Source organism: Schistocerca cancellata, chromosome 3, assembly GCF_023864275.1.
Source record: "Schistocerca cancellata isolate TAMUIC-IGC-003103 chromosome 3, iqSchCanc2.1, whole genome shotgun sequence".
NCBI lineage: Eukaryota > Metazoa > Arthropoda > Insecta > Orthoptera > Acrididae > Schistocerca > Schistocerca cancellata.
Window position 1 is genome coordinate 562,650,045 of NC_064628.1, and position 20,104 is coordinate 562,670,148.

Below are 20,104 nucleotides of genomic sequence, written 5' to 3' on the forward strand. Positions count from 1 at the left end.
CAAGTGTGGTGTCTAACTTCCGAAGATTTTGTTCCATTGTGTCTAACTTTTGCTGTGTTTGTCTCTGGTGTTGTTCCATTGTGTCTAACTTTTGAAGATTTTGTTCCACTGTGTCTAACTTTTTAAGATTTTGTTCCACTGCGTCTAACTGTTGCTGTGTTTGTCTCTGGTGTTGTTCCATTGTGTCTAACTTTTGAAGATTTTGTTCCATTGTGTCTAACTTTTGAAGATTTTGTCCCATTTGTTGCATTAATTGCAATAATAATGTATTAGTGTCTGGAATCTGTTTCTCTATGCTTTTTGGCAGTGGATTTTCACCGGCAACATTCACATTTTGACAAGCAGAAAATGTGTCTTGACTCATTTGAGAAAACGGTGAGGACGCAAAACCTGAATCTACAGTATTTGCAAAATTGTGTCCTATCATTTCGGATTCCTGAGGCGAGCTGTTGCCGACCGATCGATCGATAATGCTTCCCTGTTCACTACCTGTTTGACTGTCTACGCCATTGTTTGACGCCCGCTCCATTTCCCTATGCACAGTTACCAAATTACTACTTTGAACATTAGTTAACTCATTACACAGTGGCGCTAACACATTGCTTTCGTCTTCACTGTCGTTTCTCAGTTTACTTTGGAGCCGAGTGTTACGTTTTTCACACGCCATTATTGTGACAATATTTCACACGATAACACAGAAAAGCACAATTTGAATAGCAAAAATAAGAGAACACATTAACATAGCACTGAAAATAATATGTAGTTAATTACAAGCGCAGCTGCGAAATACTTGTTGCAAATCTACATGCATGCCACAACTGTTTTACATTACAACAATGAAAGACTGCAACTACAAAGGAGATTCTCTCTACAATTACGCGCTAGCAATAAACAAAAGCTACACTAAATACACAAACTACAAGAAAAAAATCAGAAGATTCCAATGAGGTATCCTGGCAGGGTCGCCATATGAAACGTCCCCTTTGAACAATTATACATATGAAACGTCCACTTAGAACAATTGTACAAGACTGTGCTTAACCTGGCACACAATAATTTTAGCGCAACGCGATCTGACTATCAAAAATCCCTGCAAAAGAATGGCCCTGACAAACATTAAACTATACCTTTCACAAATCACTTACCTCACAAAAATCTTCGCTACTCAAGCTACTGCAAAACAGCGAGCGCCACTACTGCCAGCTAAATAAAAGATTCAAACCACTGAAGGTACTAACTACTGATAGGGATAGTTAGCAAATGAAAGATATTAATAGAGAACAAACAATGTATTTACCTTAATATTCATAATTGACATTCAGTCTTACAGATTATCAAAACTCCGCCATCTCTCTCCCCACGTCCACCACTGCTGGCGGCTCACCTCCAACTGCCCAGCGCTACGCGCTGTTCGCATCCAGCTATAGCAGTTCATGACAACAATGGCAGACAACAATGCAAACTAGCCACATACTGCACACAGCACAGCCACAGAGAGCGCTACGTAACGTTGCCAATAAGAAAACATAAACATCAAACTTACATAAAGAAAACATAAACAGCCTACTTACATAGAGAAAACATAAACAGCCTACTTACAACATGACTGCATCTTCTGCAAAATCTGAGGTCACTATTAATATTGCCTGCAAGGTAATTGGTATGCGTGATCAGCAAGGGTACTAATAACATTGCAGGCAATATTAATAGTGACCTCAGACGTTTGCAGAAGATGCAGTTATCTATGCGTGTTCAGCAAGGGGCTGGCCGTTTGGACGAGCGGTTCTAGGCGCTTCAGTCTGGAACCGCGCGACCGCTACGGTCGCAGGTTCGAATCCTGCCTCGGGCATGGATGTGTGTGATGTCCTTAGGTTCGTTAGGTTTAAGTAGTCCTAAATTCTAGGGGACTGGTCACCTCAGATGTTAAGTCCCATAGTGCTCAGAGAAATTTGAACCATTTGATTCATCAGCAAGGGTCCCAGGCCCCTTCTGTGATGCACACCTGAAGTAACTTTTACATCTGACGATCACTCTCCATCCAAGATAACATGCTGCTTCCTCCCTACCAAGATGTTCTCATACCAGTCACAAATTTCACTTGATACCACATATGATCGTACTTTTGACAATAAGCGTAGGTGCGGTACTAAGTCAAATGCTTTTTGGAAATCAAGAAATACTGCATCTCTCTGACTTCCTTGATCCAAAACTTTCAGTACTTTGTTTGGGATAAGTGCGAGTTGGGTTTCACATGACTGATGTTTTCGAAATCCGTGTTCGTTGGCGCTGAGAAGATCATTCTGTTCAAGACACCTCATTACGTTTCAGCTCAGGATATGTTCCAAGATTCTACAACAAACAGACGTTTAGTATATTCGACGGTAGTTTTGCGGATCACTTCTACTCCCCTTCTTGTAGTGTGCTTTTTTCCAAGGTTTTTGTTCGAGGAACCTACGATAGATTACAGTTAGAAGACGGGCTAACTCAACTGCAGACTCATTATAGAATCTGATAGGGATTCCTCCGGGCCCTGCACGTTTGTTCAGTTTTAACTATTTCGCCTGTTTCTCAGCACCGCTGACGGTAATACTTATTTGATTCCCCTTTTCAGTGTGTCAGACTTCTGACTGGTTTGATGCGGACCGCCTCAAATTCCTCACCTGTGCTAACCTCTTAACCTCAGAGTAGCATTTGCAACCTACATCCTCAATTATTTGCTGAATATATTTCAATCTCTGACTTCCTCTACAGTTTATGCCCTCTACAGCTCCCTCTAGTATCATGGAACTCATTCCCTCACGGCTTAACACATGTCGTATCATATTTCTCCTTATCAGTGTTTTCCACATATTCCTTTCCGCTCCGATTCTGCGTAGAACTTCCTTATTCCTTACCTTATCGGTCCACCTACTTTTCAACATTCCTCTGTAACACCGCATCTCAGATGCTTCAATTCTCTTCTGTTCCGGTTTTCCGGCAGTCCATCTTTCACTACCATACAATGCTGTACTCCAGACGCACATTTTCGGAAATTTCTTCCTGAAATTAAGGCCGATATTTGTTACTAGTAGACTTCTCTTGGCCCAGAATGCCCTTTTTGCCATTGCTAGTCTGCTTTTGATGTTCTCCTTGCTCTGTCCGTCATTGGTTATTTTACTGCCTAGGTAGCAGAATTCCTTAAATTCATTTACTTCGTGGCCATCAACCCTGATGTTAAGTTTCTTGCTGTTCTTTTTTCTACTACTTCTCATCGTCTTTCTCGATTTATTCTCAATCCAAACTCTGTACTATTAGACTGTTCATTCTGTTGAGCAGATCATGTAGTTGTTCTTCACTTTCACTCAGGATAGCAATGTCATCAGCGAATTGTATCACCGATATCCTTTCACCTTGAATTTTAATTCCACTCCTGAATCTTTCTTTTATTTCCATCCTTGCTTCCTCGAGCTACAGATCTAACAGTGGAGGCGAAAGTATACATCTTTGTTTTACACCCTTTGTAATACAAGCACTACGTTCTTGGTCGTCCACTCTTATTATTCCCTCTTGGCTGTTGTACATATTGTATATGACTCGTATCTCCCTATAGCTTACCCCTACTTTTATCAGAATTTCGAAAATCTTGGACCACTTTACATTTTCGAAGGTTTTTTCCACGTCGACAAATCTCTTGAACCTGTCTTCATTTTTCGTTAGTCTTGCTTCCATTATTAACAACAACGTTATAATTACCTGTCTCGAGCGTTTATCTTTCCTAAAGCCAAACTGATCCTCATTTAGCGTATCCTCAATTTTCCTTTCCATTCTTCTGTATATTACTCTTGTAAGCAACTTGGATACATGAGCTGTTAAGCTGATTGTGCGGCAACTGTGGCACTTTTCACCTCTTGCGGTATTGCGTGGATGATGCTTTTCCAAAAGTCAGATGGTATGTCGCCAGACTCATACATTCTACACATCAACGTGAATAGTCGTTACGTTGCCACTTCCTCCTATGATTTTAGAAATTCTGATGGAATACCATCTATTCCTTCTGCCTTATTTCATCTTAAGTCTTCCAAAGCTCTTTTAAATTCTGATTCCAATACTGTATCTCCTATCTCTTCTAAATCGACTCCTGTTTCTTGTTCTATAACATTAGACAAGTCTTCCCCTTCACAGAGGCTTTCAATGTATTCTTTCCACCTATCCGCTCTCTCCTCTGTATTAAACAGTGGAACTCCCGTTGCACTCTTAATGTTAATTTCGGGGTAGCTGCCCTACATTTCCTATTTATTTCATTCCTCAGCGACTTGTTTTTCTCTGTTCCTGAGTTTCCTGGAACATTTTTGTACGTCTTCCTTTTATCGATTTATTGAAGTATTTATTTTGATACCCATGGTTTCTTCGCATTTACCTTCTTTGTACCAATGTTCTCCTTCCCAACTTCTGTGATTGTCCTTTTCAGTGATGTCCATTCCTCGTCAACTGCACTGTGTACTGAGCTACTCCTTATTGCTGTATCTATAGCCTTAGGGAACTTCAACCGCATCTCGTCATTCCGTACATGGCACGGCCATCGGTCCGATAGAGCATAAAACGTGATGCAAATGAGAAAGTCACCCGTCCGCACTTATTGGACGTTCAGTTGCTGTACTGGCATGTAAAGTCCAGCCTTTATCGCCGATTAACAGCAGTCAGCATGAGTGCATGAACCGGCGCTTGCTTAGCAACGTTCGCTGAACGGTCGTTGAGGAGGCACTCCTGGTAGCTGCTTGTTTCATATTGGCGGTCAGCAGTTGCACGCCTATTCGTCCGTACACATGTCCGCAGCTGTCTTTCACCACTGTCATTTATGGTCCGTGGTGCTTAATAGTTGCCTCGTCGCCGGTTTTGGATAGCGCTGTTTTGCCATGCACACGAATGGATTACAGAGTCAGCCGCTTCTGAAATGATTCAGTGGTTCGCCCTAAAACCAGTAATCATGCCCTTTGGGACATCAGAAAAATTGCTCCGTTTCCACGTAGCGACAACGACTGCCATGCTTCCCGCGTGTGCCCGACAAGCCCTCACGTGCTAGTGCTGCTACCTGCCTTCTGTGAGTGTTTATTCCACGTTTAAGTCGAACATAGGCGGTGGTCGTAGCGGACAGTATAGCGTATGTTGATTTCATCGCCCGTAAGAAACATTAGGGTTTAGCACCCAGTGACGACGTAGAACCCAAGCGCGACTTCGGGAAAGATGAGAAAGGAAATCGGCAGTACTCTTTTCAAAACATCCATACCGCCATTTTTCTTGTGAGGTTTGAGACAATCAAGAAAAATACAGATCTGTCTGTCTGGGCAGGTACTTAAACCGAACAGGAGATAAAAGTCTTAACCGCTGCGTCACCTCTCTAACAGCAATCTAATTTCATTCCCCGGTAGTAAGACTCCTTAATCAGAGCACAGTAATCTGTTACATCTTCTGTGGCAACACACGGCAATTAAAGCAATCTTATCGGACATTTTGCTGATGTCCTTGAGTTACAAACCGGCGAGTAGCCTACTGTGCCTGTATTGCTTTGCTTGGAACCTGCGCTACAGCCACCGCGATGCAGTTTGATTGGTCACTAATCATAGCGTTGTTGCTGCTCGCTTTCGCCACAGTCATCCAGGTAATGGTTTTCTCTTATCCATATTCATTGTAGGTCATTGTGAAAAAAAATCGAAGATCAAGAGCGAAATACGGCCTTGATCATTTTCAAATCTTGAGTAGTACCTCCCTAATTTTAAATATCTTTTTATTATGTAGTGAAAAGTCTACTATATTTAATGATATGTGTTTGTTTTCACTTGGTCAATATTAAGAGCCAACTTATAATATGTTCAATTCTTACAAGTACTTTTTCTGATAAATGAGCATCTCATTTACTTCAGACAAATCTATCAATAACCAGAAGGTTTGTTTGAACGACATTTTCAAACTAATAAATTATTTCTTGAAGAGAAGAGAAAATGTCACAATAAACCTCTGGACAGCCTTTGAATCAACCATGGCTCTTTGTATTGGTAAACTGCCACTTGTTTGTACTGTGACCTCTAGAAGGTATTCCATGATGTTTATATTACTGAAGAGACTATTGTAATATAGCACAATGAGTTGTAACTAAAGACCTTTTGTGGCCAAATTATTAACATATAAAAATTTAACAGATAAACTATAATAAAGGAATTGAAAATAGGCGGACTGATTATTTAATCAAAGCAGAGATTTAGTTTATTCTCTGCTCCTCGCTCCCAATAAGTCACAAGTAGAAAGTACAACGGCGTGCTGAAGAGTAATGCTTCTTAAGTTTCACTCTAAAAACTCTTCGAACAGTTTTAATAAAATAAACGTCATTAATAGTCAACATCTTTATTCTTCATGTCTACATTTCTTTTTTGGTCATCAGTCTTCCGACTGGTGCGATGTGCCCCGCCATGAATTCCTCTCCTATGAAAACCTCTTCATCTCAGATTAGCACTTGCAACCTACGTCCTCAATTATTTGCTGGATGTATTCCAATCTCTATCTTCCTCTACAGTTTTTGCCCTCTACAGCCCCCGATAATAGCGTGGAAGTCAATCCCTCATGTCTTAACAGATGTCCTATCATCCTGTCCCTTTTCCTTATCAGTGTTTTCTTCATATTACTTTCCTCTCCGATTCTATACAGAAACGTCCCATTCCTTACTTTATCAGCCCACCTAGTTTCCAACATTTGTCTAGCATCACACCTCAAATGCTTCAATTCTGTTACTGTTTTCCCATAGTACATGTTTCACTACCATACAACGCTGTACTCCAGACGTACATTCTAAGAAATTCCTTCCTCTAATTATGGCCTATGTTTGATGCTACTAGACTTCTTTTGGCCAGGAATGCCCTTTTGGTCTTTGCTAGTCGGCTTTTGATGTGCTCCTTGCTCCGTCCGTGGTTGGTTTTTTTTCTGCCTAGGTGACCAACAATCCTGATGTTAAGTTTCTCGCTGTTCTCATTTCTTCTACTTCCCACTACGTCTTTCTTCGGTTTACTCTCAATCCATATTCTGAACTCATTAGATTGTTTATTTCATTCAGTAGATCATGTGAATTATGATGGGTGGAGGTTATACTCAACAACCGAGTTAGGTTAATAATTGTCTCCTTTTACTGACCCCCTGACTCAGCAGCATTAGTGGCAAAACAACTGAGAGAAAATCTGGACTACATTTCACATAAATTTCGTCAGCATGTTATAGTCCTAGGTGGAGATTCAAATTTACCAGATAAAGACTGGGACACTCAGATATTTAGGACGGGTCGTAGGGACAGAGCATCGAGTGACACTATACTGAATGCACTATCCGAAATTTACCTCGAGCAATTACACAGAGAACCGACTCGTGGAGTTAACATATTGGACCTACTGATAACTACCAGACCCAAAATGTTCGACTCTGTAAGCGCAGAACGGGGAATCAGTGATCATAAGGCCGTTGCAGCATCCCTGAATATGGAAGTAAATAAGAATATAAAAAAGGGAGGAGTGTTTATCTATTTAGCAAGAGTGATAGGAGACAGATTTCAGACTACCTAAGAGACAAAAACGAAAATTTCTGTTCCGACACTGAAAATGTTGAGTGTTTATGGAAAAAGTTCAAGGCAATCGTAAAATGCGTTTTAGACAGGTACGTGCCGAGTAAAACTGTGAGGGACGGGAAAAAAAGCACCGTGGTTCCACATCAAAGTTAGGAAACTACTGCGAAAGCAAAGAGAACTTCACTGGCAATATAAACGCAGCCAAAACCTCTCAGACAAACAGAAGCTAAACGACGTCGAAGTTAGCGTAAGGAGGGCTATGCGTGAAGCGTTCAGTGAATTCGAAAGTAAAATACTATGTACCGACTTAACAGAAAATCCTAGGAAGTTCTGGTCTTACGTTACATCAGTAAGTGGATCGAAACAGCATATCAAGACACTCTGGGGCGCTAATGGCTTTGAAACAGAGGCGACACGCGTAAAGCTGAAATACTAATCACCTTTTTCCAAAGCTGTTTCACAGAGGAAGACCGCACGGCAATTCCTTCTCTAAATCCTCGTACGAACTAAAAAATGGCTGACATCGAAATAAGTGTCCAAGGAATAGAAAAGCAACTGAAATCACTCAACAGAGGAAAGTCCACTGGACGTAATGGGATACCAATTCGATTCTACACAGAGTACGCGAAAGAACTTGCCCCCCTTCTAACAGCCGTGTACCGCAAGTCTCTAGAGGAACGGAAGGTTCCAAATGATTGGAAAAGAGCACAGGTAGTCCCAGTCTTCAAGAAGGGTAGTCGAGCAGATGCGCAAAACTATAGACCTATATCTCTGACGTCGATCTGTTGTAGAATTTTAGAACATGTTTTTTGCTCGAGTATCATGTCGTTTTTGGAAACCCAGAATCTACTATGTAGGAATCAACATGGATTCCGGAAACAGCGATCGTGTGAGACCCAACTCGCTTTATTTGCTCATGAGACCCAGAAAATATTATATTCAGGCTTCCAGGTAGATGCCATTTTCCTTGACTTTCGGAAGGCGTTCGGTACAGTTTCCGCACTGTCGCCTGGTAAACAAAGTAAGAGCCAACGGAATATCAGACCAGCTGTGTGGCTGGATTGAGGACTTTTTACCAAACAGAACACAGCATGTTGTTCTCAATGAAGAGACGTCTACAGATGTTAAATTAACCTCTGACGTGCCACAGAAGAGTGTTATGGGACCATTGCTTTTCACAATATATATAAATGACCTAGTAGATAGTATCAGAAGTTCCATGCGGCTTTTCGCGGGTGATGATGTAGTACTTCTGGTAGCAGTTACTTCTGTAAAATATCTGGGATTATGCGTACTGAACGATTTGAAGTGGAATGGGAATGATCATATAAAATCAACTGTTGGTAAGGTGGGTACAAGGTTGAGATTCATTGGGAGAGTCCTTAGAAAATGTAGTCCATCAACAAAGGAGGTGGTTTACAAAACAATGGTTCGACCTATACTTGAGTATTGCTCATCAGTGTGGGATCCGTACCAGGTCGGGTTGACAAGAGACAGAGAACATCCAAAGAAGACCGGCGCGTTTTGTCATAGGGTCATTTGGTAAGCGTGATAACGTGACGGAGATGTTTAGCAAACTCAAGTGGCAGACTCTGCAAGAGAGGCGCTCTGCATCGCGGTGTAGCTTGCTGTACAGGTTTCGAGAGTGTGCGTTGCTGGATGAGGTATCGAATATATTGCTTCCCCCTACTTATACCTCCCGAGGAGATCACGAATGTAAAATTAGAGAGATTCGAGCGCGCACGGATGCTTTCCGGCAGTCGTTCTTCCCGCGAACCATACGCGACTGGAACAGGAAATGGAGGTAATGACAGTGGCACGTTAAGTGCCCTCCGCCACACACCGTTGGGTGGCTTGCGGAGTATAAATGTAGATGTAGATGTAGAATGCGAAAATGTGGGTCCCTGGACCTCGTCTTCCCGGCCTGTTGGCACCTGCTGATAGAACTTACGTTTTAAATACACATAGAGAAATCCGGTGGCTTCAAATCCGGCGACACAGAGATCCAATCAATGCAGCTACCTCTGCTGATACACCGACCAGAGTAAACATGCTCTAATATCTCCCGTACTTCAATCGCGTAACGCGCTAGGCAGCCGTCATGCCGAAACCACGTAGTTCTCGAATGTCCACAGCACCATCCTGCGGTAGTAATGGTAGTTCCTGTTCCAAAAACTTTCAATATTTGCTTCAATTCAACGTGCCGCCGATAAAATACCGACCTATTAGTTTGTTACTCATGATGCCTAACTATACGTCAACCGACAAAGCACGCGAACGATCAAGTTGCCTGTGTGGGGCCGTGAGGTTCTAGGCGCTTCAGTCTGGAACCGAGTGACCACTACGGTCGCAGGTTCCGATGGTGCCTCGGGCATGGATGTGCGTGATGTCGTTAGGTTCGTTAGGTTTAAGTAGTTCTAAGTTCTAGGGGACTGATGACCACAGATGTTAAGTCCATAGTGCTCAGAGCCATTTGAACCATTTGATCAAGTTGCCGTAACCAGTGAGGATTGTCTATACTTGAGAAATGCATATTTTACCGGTTAACACTAGCATGTTTTGTGAATGTAGACTCATCCGAAAATAGTACCTCGTTTGTATTTTTTGACGTGCCCATTCAGGAAACACTACCCGATTATGGAAGACAGCGGCATGAAGTTCTAGATGTTGTGATACATGGTATGGATGATACTTATGACGATGCAGTATTGTAACAGTACTATTACCTATGGGGATACCAGAATTGCGGTGTAAATGCCCGGCGCTTATCCGTGGGTTGCGGTGAACTATCTTTAGTAGAGCCATTTCATTAACTTCTCCTCTAACACTATTGCTTTTGGCGGTCCGTACGCTGCCATCATACATAAAGGCGTTCACAACCTCGTAAAAGAACGAACACGAGCGAGATTTCTTTGCAAAACACTCGGCATACAAGGCAACAACAGCCACAACATTTCTCCTACGCCGGCCGCTGTGGCCGAGCGGTTTTAGACGCTTCAGTATGGAACTGCGCTGCTGCTACGGTCGTATGTTCGAATCCTGACTCGGGCATGGATGGGTGTGATGTCCTTAGGTTAGTTTTGGTTTAAGCAGTTCTAGGTCTAGGGGACTGATGACCTCAGCTGTTAAGTCCCATAGTGCTTAGAGCCATTTGAGCCATTTGAATTTGTCCTACATTCCCCGCATCATTGTACTTTTTTATTCTCTGGTTGCAACATTCATCGTCTACTTGCCTTCTGCAAATGACAGCTAGGTGTCCCGTCAATAAACGCTGCGCAACTACTGTATTTTTAGAGACGCTACCTCTTCTACGTCTACATCTACATCTACATCCATACTCCGCAAGCCACCTGACGGTGTGTGGCAGAGGGTATTTTGAGTACCTCTACCAGTTCTCCCTTCTATTCTAGTCTCGTATTGTTCACGGAAAGAAAGATTGTCGGTATGCCTCTGTGTGGGCTCTAATCTCTCTGATTTTATCCTCGTCTCTTCACGAGATATACGTAGGAGGGGGCAATATACTGCTTGTATATGTTCTCGAAACTTCAAGAAAAGCCCGTACCGAGCTACTGAGCGTCTCTCCTGCACGATACGTGAACTCCAGTCGCAGTGTACTGCCTGTCATGATCGTCGTAGTTCGCTACACGGCCGCGGTGGCGCTTGCAGCGATCCTCTGTTCTATGTGGAGGAGGAATACAACGTTGCGACTGGGGTTTCGAATTACAAGTCATGGAATACTGGCCTGTTCCTATCCTCGCATGGTGGAGGTGAGGTCCCATGTGCCATTGGATATTCAAGGGCCTTGAGTAGCATGTCGGAAATTACGATTGTGTTCCCGTTTCTATTCCTCCGATTACAGCGACATCTGTTGCGAACTGAAGAAAATGCTTCAGACAAAGCGTATTGCAAATCTTGCCGTAGATCGTAATCTGCAATAAAAAACGGGGGTTTCCATTGAAGATTTCAAATTGCTCCCCGCCACCCATGCACAGCGTGCAATGGTGTGTTAAGTGTGTATCGTTGGATGGCCACCTCCGAGACAGATAAATTGGAATCATAACTGTTTTCGATCAGATGTGTAGTTTTCGAGATATTCCAATGTCCTCATTTAAAAGTAACACCTGATATAAACTTAATGGTATTGAGATCTATTATACAAGAAACGTTAGAATCACATAGAGCATCGACATCAACTACCGACCTGAAGGATTTACTAAATGCAGGATGGTTTATAGATCGATAGTAAGTGACCACTTTAGTGCATGTATCCCAATCAAAATGTTTATGAAGTTCTTTGTTGATTAGGAATGATAAACAGGAACTGTTTTTGGTTCGAAGGTCTATGGATAATATACATTAATAACAACTGGCGTGAAGGAAAACGAAAATATTTTGCTGGGTGAATTAGTGTGGAAAGTGTCTCACATATTTGTATTAGATGAAGAGCATCTGAAACTTTTACGTGTGTTGTATGCAGGTGCTCAGTTACCAGTAACCTTCCGTTCATAGGAACTTTACAAGCGTGAAAAAGTGAATCTGACAACGTAAACTAAGCAATTCTATGGTGTACATAAATTCTGAGTTTTTTCCCATATGTAACTTATAGCTTGACTCGAGCAATAACAATGTCAGTCTCTTTTATGGCATGTACCCAAAGTTCTGCTCTTCTTAGTATGAAGGCGATGAATTTGGATGCATGCTCAGTCCACAGAAGTTTAAAGAATTATAGTCCATAGCGATGATAGACCGTTCAGTAGAAAAGAGGCAGTGAAAACCGCAACTGTAAATACAGATATTTAAATTGAATCATCAAAAAACGTGTCTCCACGCACCGGAGCATATGCATTGTAGCTGCTTGACTGTCTCATAAACAACTCATATCTCAGACGAATCGTTCAGTGTATAGTATAAATGTAGAGGTATTGCACACGTGTACGCTTTTTTACTAGAGTGCCTCTGAGTTGAAACACCATATTGGATGCGCAGTGGTTTCAAAATAAGTTTGGCCACTTTGTGTTTAAGGATGTTGCGTTCGTTGCATTATCTAACAATGGATGAGCTATGCTATTTCATGTCATGCTATATAACAATCGTTGTTTCACCCATACCGTTTAGTGTAGCACAATTTGCTAGGAGCCAATGAGCCACTGTATGATTGACTCAATTTTGCCATGGGAAGGACTGGGATACTGAGCGAACTTCTCTTGAAAATAATATGACATCGATCCGAAACTATCATCACACAGTCGAAAGGCCATGAAAATGTTTTGTACGTGGGTGAAATGTTTAAAAGCGCATGAATCCGAAATCTCAAAGGGTAAAACTGATCATCAACTGAAGACCCATTCAGCCGGCCGTAGTGGCCGAGCGGTTCTAGGCGCTACAGTCCGGAACCGCGCGACCGCTACGGTCGTAGGTTCGAATCCTGCCTCGGTCATGGATGTGTGTGATGTCCTTAGGTAAGTTAGGTTTAAGTAGTTCTAATTTCTAGGGGACTGATGACCTCAGATGTTATGTCCTATAGTGCTCAGAGGCATTTGAACCATTTTTTGCAGACCGAGTCAAATGTTTGTGTGTTTAAAATAATTCACAAATACTTTTACATTGGATTACGAATAAATGATACCGTATTTTAAGACTGTGCATTTATTTATTCAGCTCCCCTACACCTATTTTCATACGGAGGTAGTACTCGTTCTGCTGTGTAGTCCTGCCCCATGAGCCATCACGGCCACCACAACCAATGCACAGACACCATGTCAGGATCAGGAAAAGGCATGCTTCATATGTGGTGCATCAGACATTAAAAAGTGATGCATGACACGTGCTAGCAGCTTTCCATCGCCATACTAGTGGCTCCACATAAAAAAGCATGATGTATTGGCGTAATATAACATATGATGATTATGCATTGATTTCTCAATTCCGTTCACATGCTCAACCAAGTCATGATGGTGAGGTACTGTATGATTCTAACAAGACATGTGTTTGGTTCAAAAGCTACCAAATGACTGTAAGTAGTGAATAGTGTGAGATCATCCGCATCAGTACTAAACGGAATCGGTTAAATTTCGCTTATAAATAACGCAAATATATAAGCTTTCAGTTCAACTAAATACCTACAATACATCGAATATCAACAACTTAAATTGGAAACGAGCTCATAGATAATTTTGTGGGGAAGGCGAACAAAAGACTGTGTTTTATTGCCAGAATACCTGGAAGATGCAATGGATCTACTAAAGAAACTGCCTACTCAACGCTTGCCCTCCCCGGCTAGACCAGTGTTGTCTTTTATGGGATACTTACCAGAGGCCGCTAAAAACGTTCAAAAAAAGGACACTAGTCTTGTATTATTACGAAACAGGTGAGAGAGTATCATGTATATGGTGTGAGGGCTGGGGTGGCAATCGTTAAAACTTGGGAGTTTTTCGTCGTGGGGAGAATTTTTTACGAAATTTCAGTCATCAGCTTTATCCCCCGAAAACGAAATTATTTTGTTGACACCCATGTAGAAAGGGAGAAATCAGAGCTTAAAAGGATATATTTAAGTTTTCGTTTCTCCCGCGCGGTGTTTGAGAATAGAACGTTAGACAAAGAGTCTGAAGGTTGTTCGATGAACCCTCTGCAAACCACTGAAGTATGAATTATAGAGTAGTCATGTTTATGTAGATTTAACTGTAGATTTTATTAATTCCTATTCTATAGAAGGCGAGTGCTGACACGTGCGAATATTATCAAACCAGCAGTTTAATAAATAATGTCTGCAAAATATTGACACGAATAATTTATAAATGAATGGAAAAGTCAGTGGATTCTGACCACAGGAAAGGCCAGTTTGGGTTCCGGAGAAATACTGAAGCACGCGAAGCAATACTGATACCAGCAACTAGTTTAAAAGGTAGGTTAAAGAAAGGAAAACCAATATTTATAGCATTCGTACATTCAGGGAAAGCTTTTGATGCTGTTTTCTACAATACTATTTTTTATAATCTGAAAGTGCCAGGGATAAAGTAAAGGGAGTGAACAGTTGTCCACAACGTATTCAGGAAGCTGGCTGCCGTTGTAAGAACCTAAGGGCGTGAAAGGCTGTTGTGGTAGAGGAGGGAAAGACTAGGAGTTTTATGCTCTCTTCTATGGTATTCAGTTTGTCCACTGATTAGGAAGTAAAAGAAGCTAAGGAGAAATTTAACCAAGGAATTAAAGTTCATGAGGAAGAAATAAAAACTTTACGGATTCCCGACGACATTGCAATTCTGTGAGGTATTGCAAAGGACTAGGAAGAGCAGTTGAAGGGATGGGAAAGTGTCTTGAAAAATATTAATGGAACATAGTCGAGTTCAATCAGGAGACCATGTGGAAATTAGATTACGAAATGATGCACAAAGGGAAGTCTAGAATTCTGCTATTTCGCTAGCAAAATAACTGACGATGGTTAAAGTCGAGAGATACAAAATACAGACAAGCAACAACACAAAAAGAATTTCTGAAAACCAGAAATTTGCTAGCGTCTAAAACCAATTTATATGTTACAAACACTTTTTTGTACGGAAGTGAAACATGGACGATAAGTAGTTCACACAAGAAGAAAACAGTATCTTCTGAAATGCGATGCTACACAAGAGTACTCCAGTTTAGGTATGTAGTACGAGTAACTAATGAAGCGGTAATGAATCTAATTGGGGTTAGAAAGAAAAGTATGGTACAACTCGACTAAAAGAAGGGGTGAGAAGATAGGACATATCCAGAGGCATCAAGGAATTGTCAGTTTGGTAATCGAAGTAAGTGTGAGGGATAAAAATTGTAGAGGGATACAAGGTTTGAATACAGAAATCAGATAGATGTAGGTTTCGTTGATTATGCAGAGATGAAGAGGTTTGCTCAGGATAGACTAGCGTAGAGAGTTACATCAAACCTTTCTTTAGATTAAAGAACACAATAAGAACAAGTTCTGACGATTTATTAAAGTACAAAACACGTGCTACTTTCTGTAACTGTAGTCAAATCCAGAGCCGCCGTTCTGTGTGCACTTGCTATTTGTCAGTTTCCATTACATGCTCCGCGTTTCTTCAGACTGACATTGGGCACCTCCATGATTGTAAAAGGTTTTCCTTCTGCGTACGCAGTTCCAACGTCTTCCACAAACGGTTGCTGAAGTGTGTTAGTCGTATCTGTTCGGTCTAAATGACTCCAATGACTGTTAGTGCGCACCAAGGACCGTGTGAAATAAATATACTGTTTGCTAACTATCTTCATCGTTCGCGAAACAATTTGCCATACAACCAAGCTGAACATAATTTTGAAGCAACAAGTTTCAAAATGCTCTTATGTCAGTTTCATCTCCAACGTAAATCTGAAGAACAGTTGCATTCTTCCTAACAAATAATTCTGTGGCCACATTTTTGAGTACACTAAATCACGTAAGGTTATGTTCGCCAACAAAAATTGAACCTATTCCAGGCGGAGGACGTGCTGGTGACTGTGCAGCAGGGCACTCTGAGAGGGACCACGGCCACGAGCCTCTACAACACCTCCTACACGGCCTTCCTGGGCATCCCGTATGCTCAGCCTCCAATTGGAGAGCTGCGGTTCCAGGTGAGTACCCACTGTGTGAACCACACTGCAACTTTTATTCCACAAAGTAACAAATTATGTCTACCGAAGATGTCTTTCCTAGAATGCAGTAGAACCAATAGTGAACCCTCTTTGAGATTAAAGGGTCGTTTTTGGTCTTTGATGCAGCTATTTCCGTTTCAAGAGCATCACCCATCATCTGACGCTTCTAAGTATGCCGCACCTTTCGGTTGACGTTCACACCTCTCTCAGGCATATTCTGAAACGACTCTCACGTGATTGTACCATGTCGGTCCGAGACGTACACTGTGTGGAAAAAAAGGTGAAGCACTCAGAAGGGGAGGAGGAACGACATGAAACTTCACTGGTTTAAAGGAGTCCAATTAGCAAACAACCTCGCAATATGAGCCCAGTTAGCAGATTGGCGTTGCAGCCGCTCTAACCCGGATGCACACACCGAATCGGATGGGAAGAGTGTCTTAAAGCTGTTGCGCCCACTCCTGAGGCAAGCCGCTCCGCAACTGCTGTAATAGTCCTTGATAACCTGGCTTCTGGGTCTAGGACGGAGTTGTCTGAGCTCGACCCACACATGTTCCGTTGCAGACAGATCTGGGGGCCTTGCTGGCCTCAGGAGCAGACAGTTCATAGAGGCCCGTAGCATGTCTGGGCACGTACTGTCCTGACAAAAAATTGTACCAATATGCTGTCGCATGAAAGAAAAACACGAATACGCACGATGTCCAAGAGCTACCATAGTGCCGTCAGTGTTCACTCAATCATTAGCAGCCGCGAACTAAAGCCATACCCTATGGCTCCCCTTATCGTGATGCCAGCAGTAACACCGCTGTTCCCCTCTAAGACGCTAGAAGATGATGACCTCTCACCTGACCGCCACCATACTCGCTGATGATAGTTATTTGGGGTAGTGCAGAACCGTGATTCGTTGCTGCAGGAAACGTGACACCATTATTCAGCAGTACATGCTTCCATGTCGTGCTACCACTCCGAACAGTACCGTTGGTATTGTGCTGTTGACGGTAGCCTAAGCTTTGGGCAGTAAGTCCCTAGACCGACTGCTGTCGGCCAAGGATGTGAGATGACACAAAAAGTTGCAGGGTGTTCCTGGATGGCAGGCGCCGGTGTTATAGGGTTACGATGTGCTCGATGATCAGACGTGGCTGACCAGAATCTTGACAACGTGTTTGTCTCCTCTAACATTCCCATGCAGTCCAATGTCGCGCAACTGACACATCTGAATGGCCTACAAATTTTGATACACCTCGATTTACCAGCTGGCCAAATGGAGACGCCAGTTAAGCTTCTATGAAACTCTTTTTGGTGTTGATAACGCTATCTCAAACCACTATCCTTCACAGTGATAACACCTGACGCTGTCCAGGTTCCTTATAAACGCCATCAGCCCTAATTGCAACATTGAACACCAATAAAACTATTGCACTCTGTAGCCATTCTACCCGTCAAAGAGAATTGCAATGACAATAATTTATACACCAAGTACGTCAACAAAGTTATTTTGAAATCTAGCCACGTCATCTGGATGCTTCACCTTTTTGTTTGTCAGATTACAATGCTGCTGCAGGACTGGTCGAACGGATCACATTTCTTATTCCGCTAGGTCGGCTGTCGTGTCCCGATACGCCATCATCCAGGCGAACGGCTGCTCGAATTATGGACTGCCATTACGAACACGTGACGATTGGGACGGTCCTATAGTATGGGGAGACATTCACTTGGGCTTTCGTGGAACCTGGGGCAGTAATCAAAGGCAGAATGATATTTGTGTATTACGTGTAGATTACTGCAGACCATCTGCATTCATCATTAATGAAATCTTCTCTGACAGTGTTGTCATCTTCTAGCCGAGCGGTCTAAGGCGCTGCAGCCTTGGACTGTCCGGCTGGTCCCGGCGGAGTTTCGAGTCCTCCCTCGGGCATGGGTGTGTGTGTTTGTCCTTAGGATAATTTAGGTTAAGCAGTGTGTAAGCTTAGGGACTGATGACCTTAGCAGTTAAGTCCCATAAGATTTCACACACATTTCAACATTTTTTGATCTCATCTTCCAGGACGTTAACTGAGCCTCAAAGCCAGAATCGTGTCACAGTAGTTTGAGGAACATAGTGAATCCATGTTGATGACAAGGCTACTAAATTCACCTGATCTGAACGTGATGGAAAACATCTGGGACGCTGTCTGGCGCCAGCTTCACACCTTCATACCACTGGCCACTAGTATACCGTAATTTCGTGACATGTGCGTTCACGTATCTGGTGCCACATACCTCGGGATTAGTCTCATCGATGCCACGCAGAGCCGGTACTGTATTGCGTTTCACACCTGGCCCAGCACGTTATTAAGCAGATGGTCATTATGTTCTGGCTCGTCTAGTTCGCCATAGTGAACGCCAGAGGCAGTGTCTGGTATACGGATAGAGAAGGTCTCATTCTAGCCAGGAAGTGATGGTTCACCTTCCTGTAAGACTAAATGGATTTTGGTCTAGGCATACTAACTTGATTTTATACACGAGTAAATTCCCTAGGATGGCCGCTGTTTTCTAGCACATGTTCACACCCAATTCTGTAATGCCTTGGTAGTAAGTTCTCTCCTGTAGAATACAATGAGCAACAGAAGCCGGAAGAGACAAATGAGAACCCCTCAATTCAGTTACTGAGGCTCAATGGCTGTACGGGCTAAATTAAAAATATATATATATATATGTTCTCGGAACCGTTCGGAGCTTGCGGAATCGAGACGTCAGCTTGGGGTGGAGTAGAAAAGTCGTGTCCTCCTGCGACAGAGGTGATGTTTCGGTGTGTGTCTCTAAAGAGCCCGTAATTCTTGTTCACTTTCACTGAGGATAGCAGTGTCATTAACGAATCTTAACATTGATATCCTTTGATCTTGAATTGTAATTCCACCATTGAACCTTTGTTTTGTTCCCGTCATTGCTTCTTCACCGTAGAGATTGTACAGTAGAGGCGAAAGGTTACATCCCTGTCATCCCTATCTTATACCGTTTATAATCAGAAAACTTCGTTCCTGGTTTTCCACTCTTTTGTTCCCTCCTGGCTCTTATTCATGTTGCCGGCCGCGGTGGTCTAGCTGTTCTAGGCGCTCTGTCCGGAACCGCGCCACTGCTACGGTCGCAGGTTCGAATCCTGCCTCTGGCATGGATGTGTGTGGTGTCCTTAGGTTAGTTAGGTTTAAGTAGTTCTAAGTTCTAGGGGACTGATGACCACAGATGTTAAGTCCCATAGTGCTCAGAGCCATTTGAACCATTTGAACCATCTTATTCATATTGTATATTACCTGTGTTTCTCTATAGCTTACCCCTAATTTTCTGAGAATCCCGAACGTCTTGCTCCATTTGACAGTGTCCAACGCTTTTCCTAACGGACTAATCCTATGAACATGTCTCGATTTCTCTTTAATCTCGCTTCCATTATCTACAGCTACGTCAGAATTGCGTGCCTGATACCTTTGCCTTTCCTAATGCTAAACTGATAATCACCTAACGCATCCTCAATTTTCTGTTTCGTTCTTCTGTATATTACTTCTCTCAGCAATTTGGATGCATGAGCTTTAACCTGCTTGTGCGATAATTCTCGCACTTGTCTGCTCTTGCAGTCGTCGGAATTGTATCGATGATACTTTTCCGAAAGTTTCATGGTATATCGTCAGACTCGTACACTCTACATGCCAATGTGAATATTCGTTCTGGTGTCTCCTCCCCCAAGGATTTTATAAATTCTGATGGAATGTTATCTTTTCCTTCTTCCTTTATCGATCAAAAGTCTTTAAAATACATTTTAAATTGTAATTCTAATACAGGCTTCCCTACCTCTACTATATCGACTCCAGTTTCTTCTTCTACCACGTCATCCTACAAGCCTTCCCCTCATAGAGGCCTTCAGTGTACTCTTTCCATCTGCCC

General features: G+C 42.5%; 1 protein-coding gene across 1 annotated transcript in view; it reads left to right on the forward strand.

The window, feature by feature from the left end:
- Window positions 1-5,513: 5,513 nt before the first annotated feature.
- Window positions 5,514-20,104, forward strand: part of LOC126175417 (cholinesterase-like) — a 93,350-nt gene continuing 78,759 nt past the window's right edge. Inside the window, exons 1-2 of the mRNA XM_049922216.1 lie at window positions 5,514-5,635; window positions 16,040-16,174. Of these exons, the coding sequence (XP_049778173.1) occupies window positions 5,573-5,635; window positions 16,040-16,174 (198 nt within the window). The 5' untranslated portion in view covers window positions 5,514-5,572. The remainder of the gene's footprint in view (window positions 5,636-16,039; window positions 16,175-20,104) is intronic.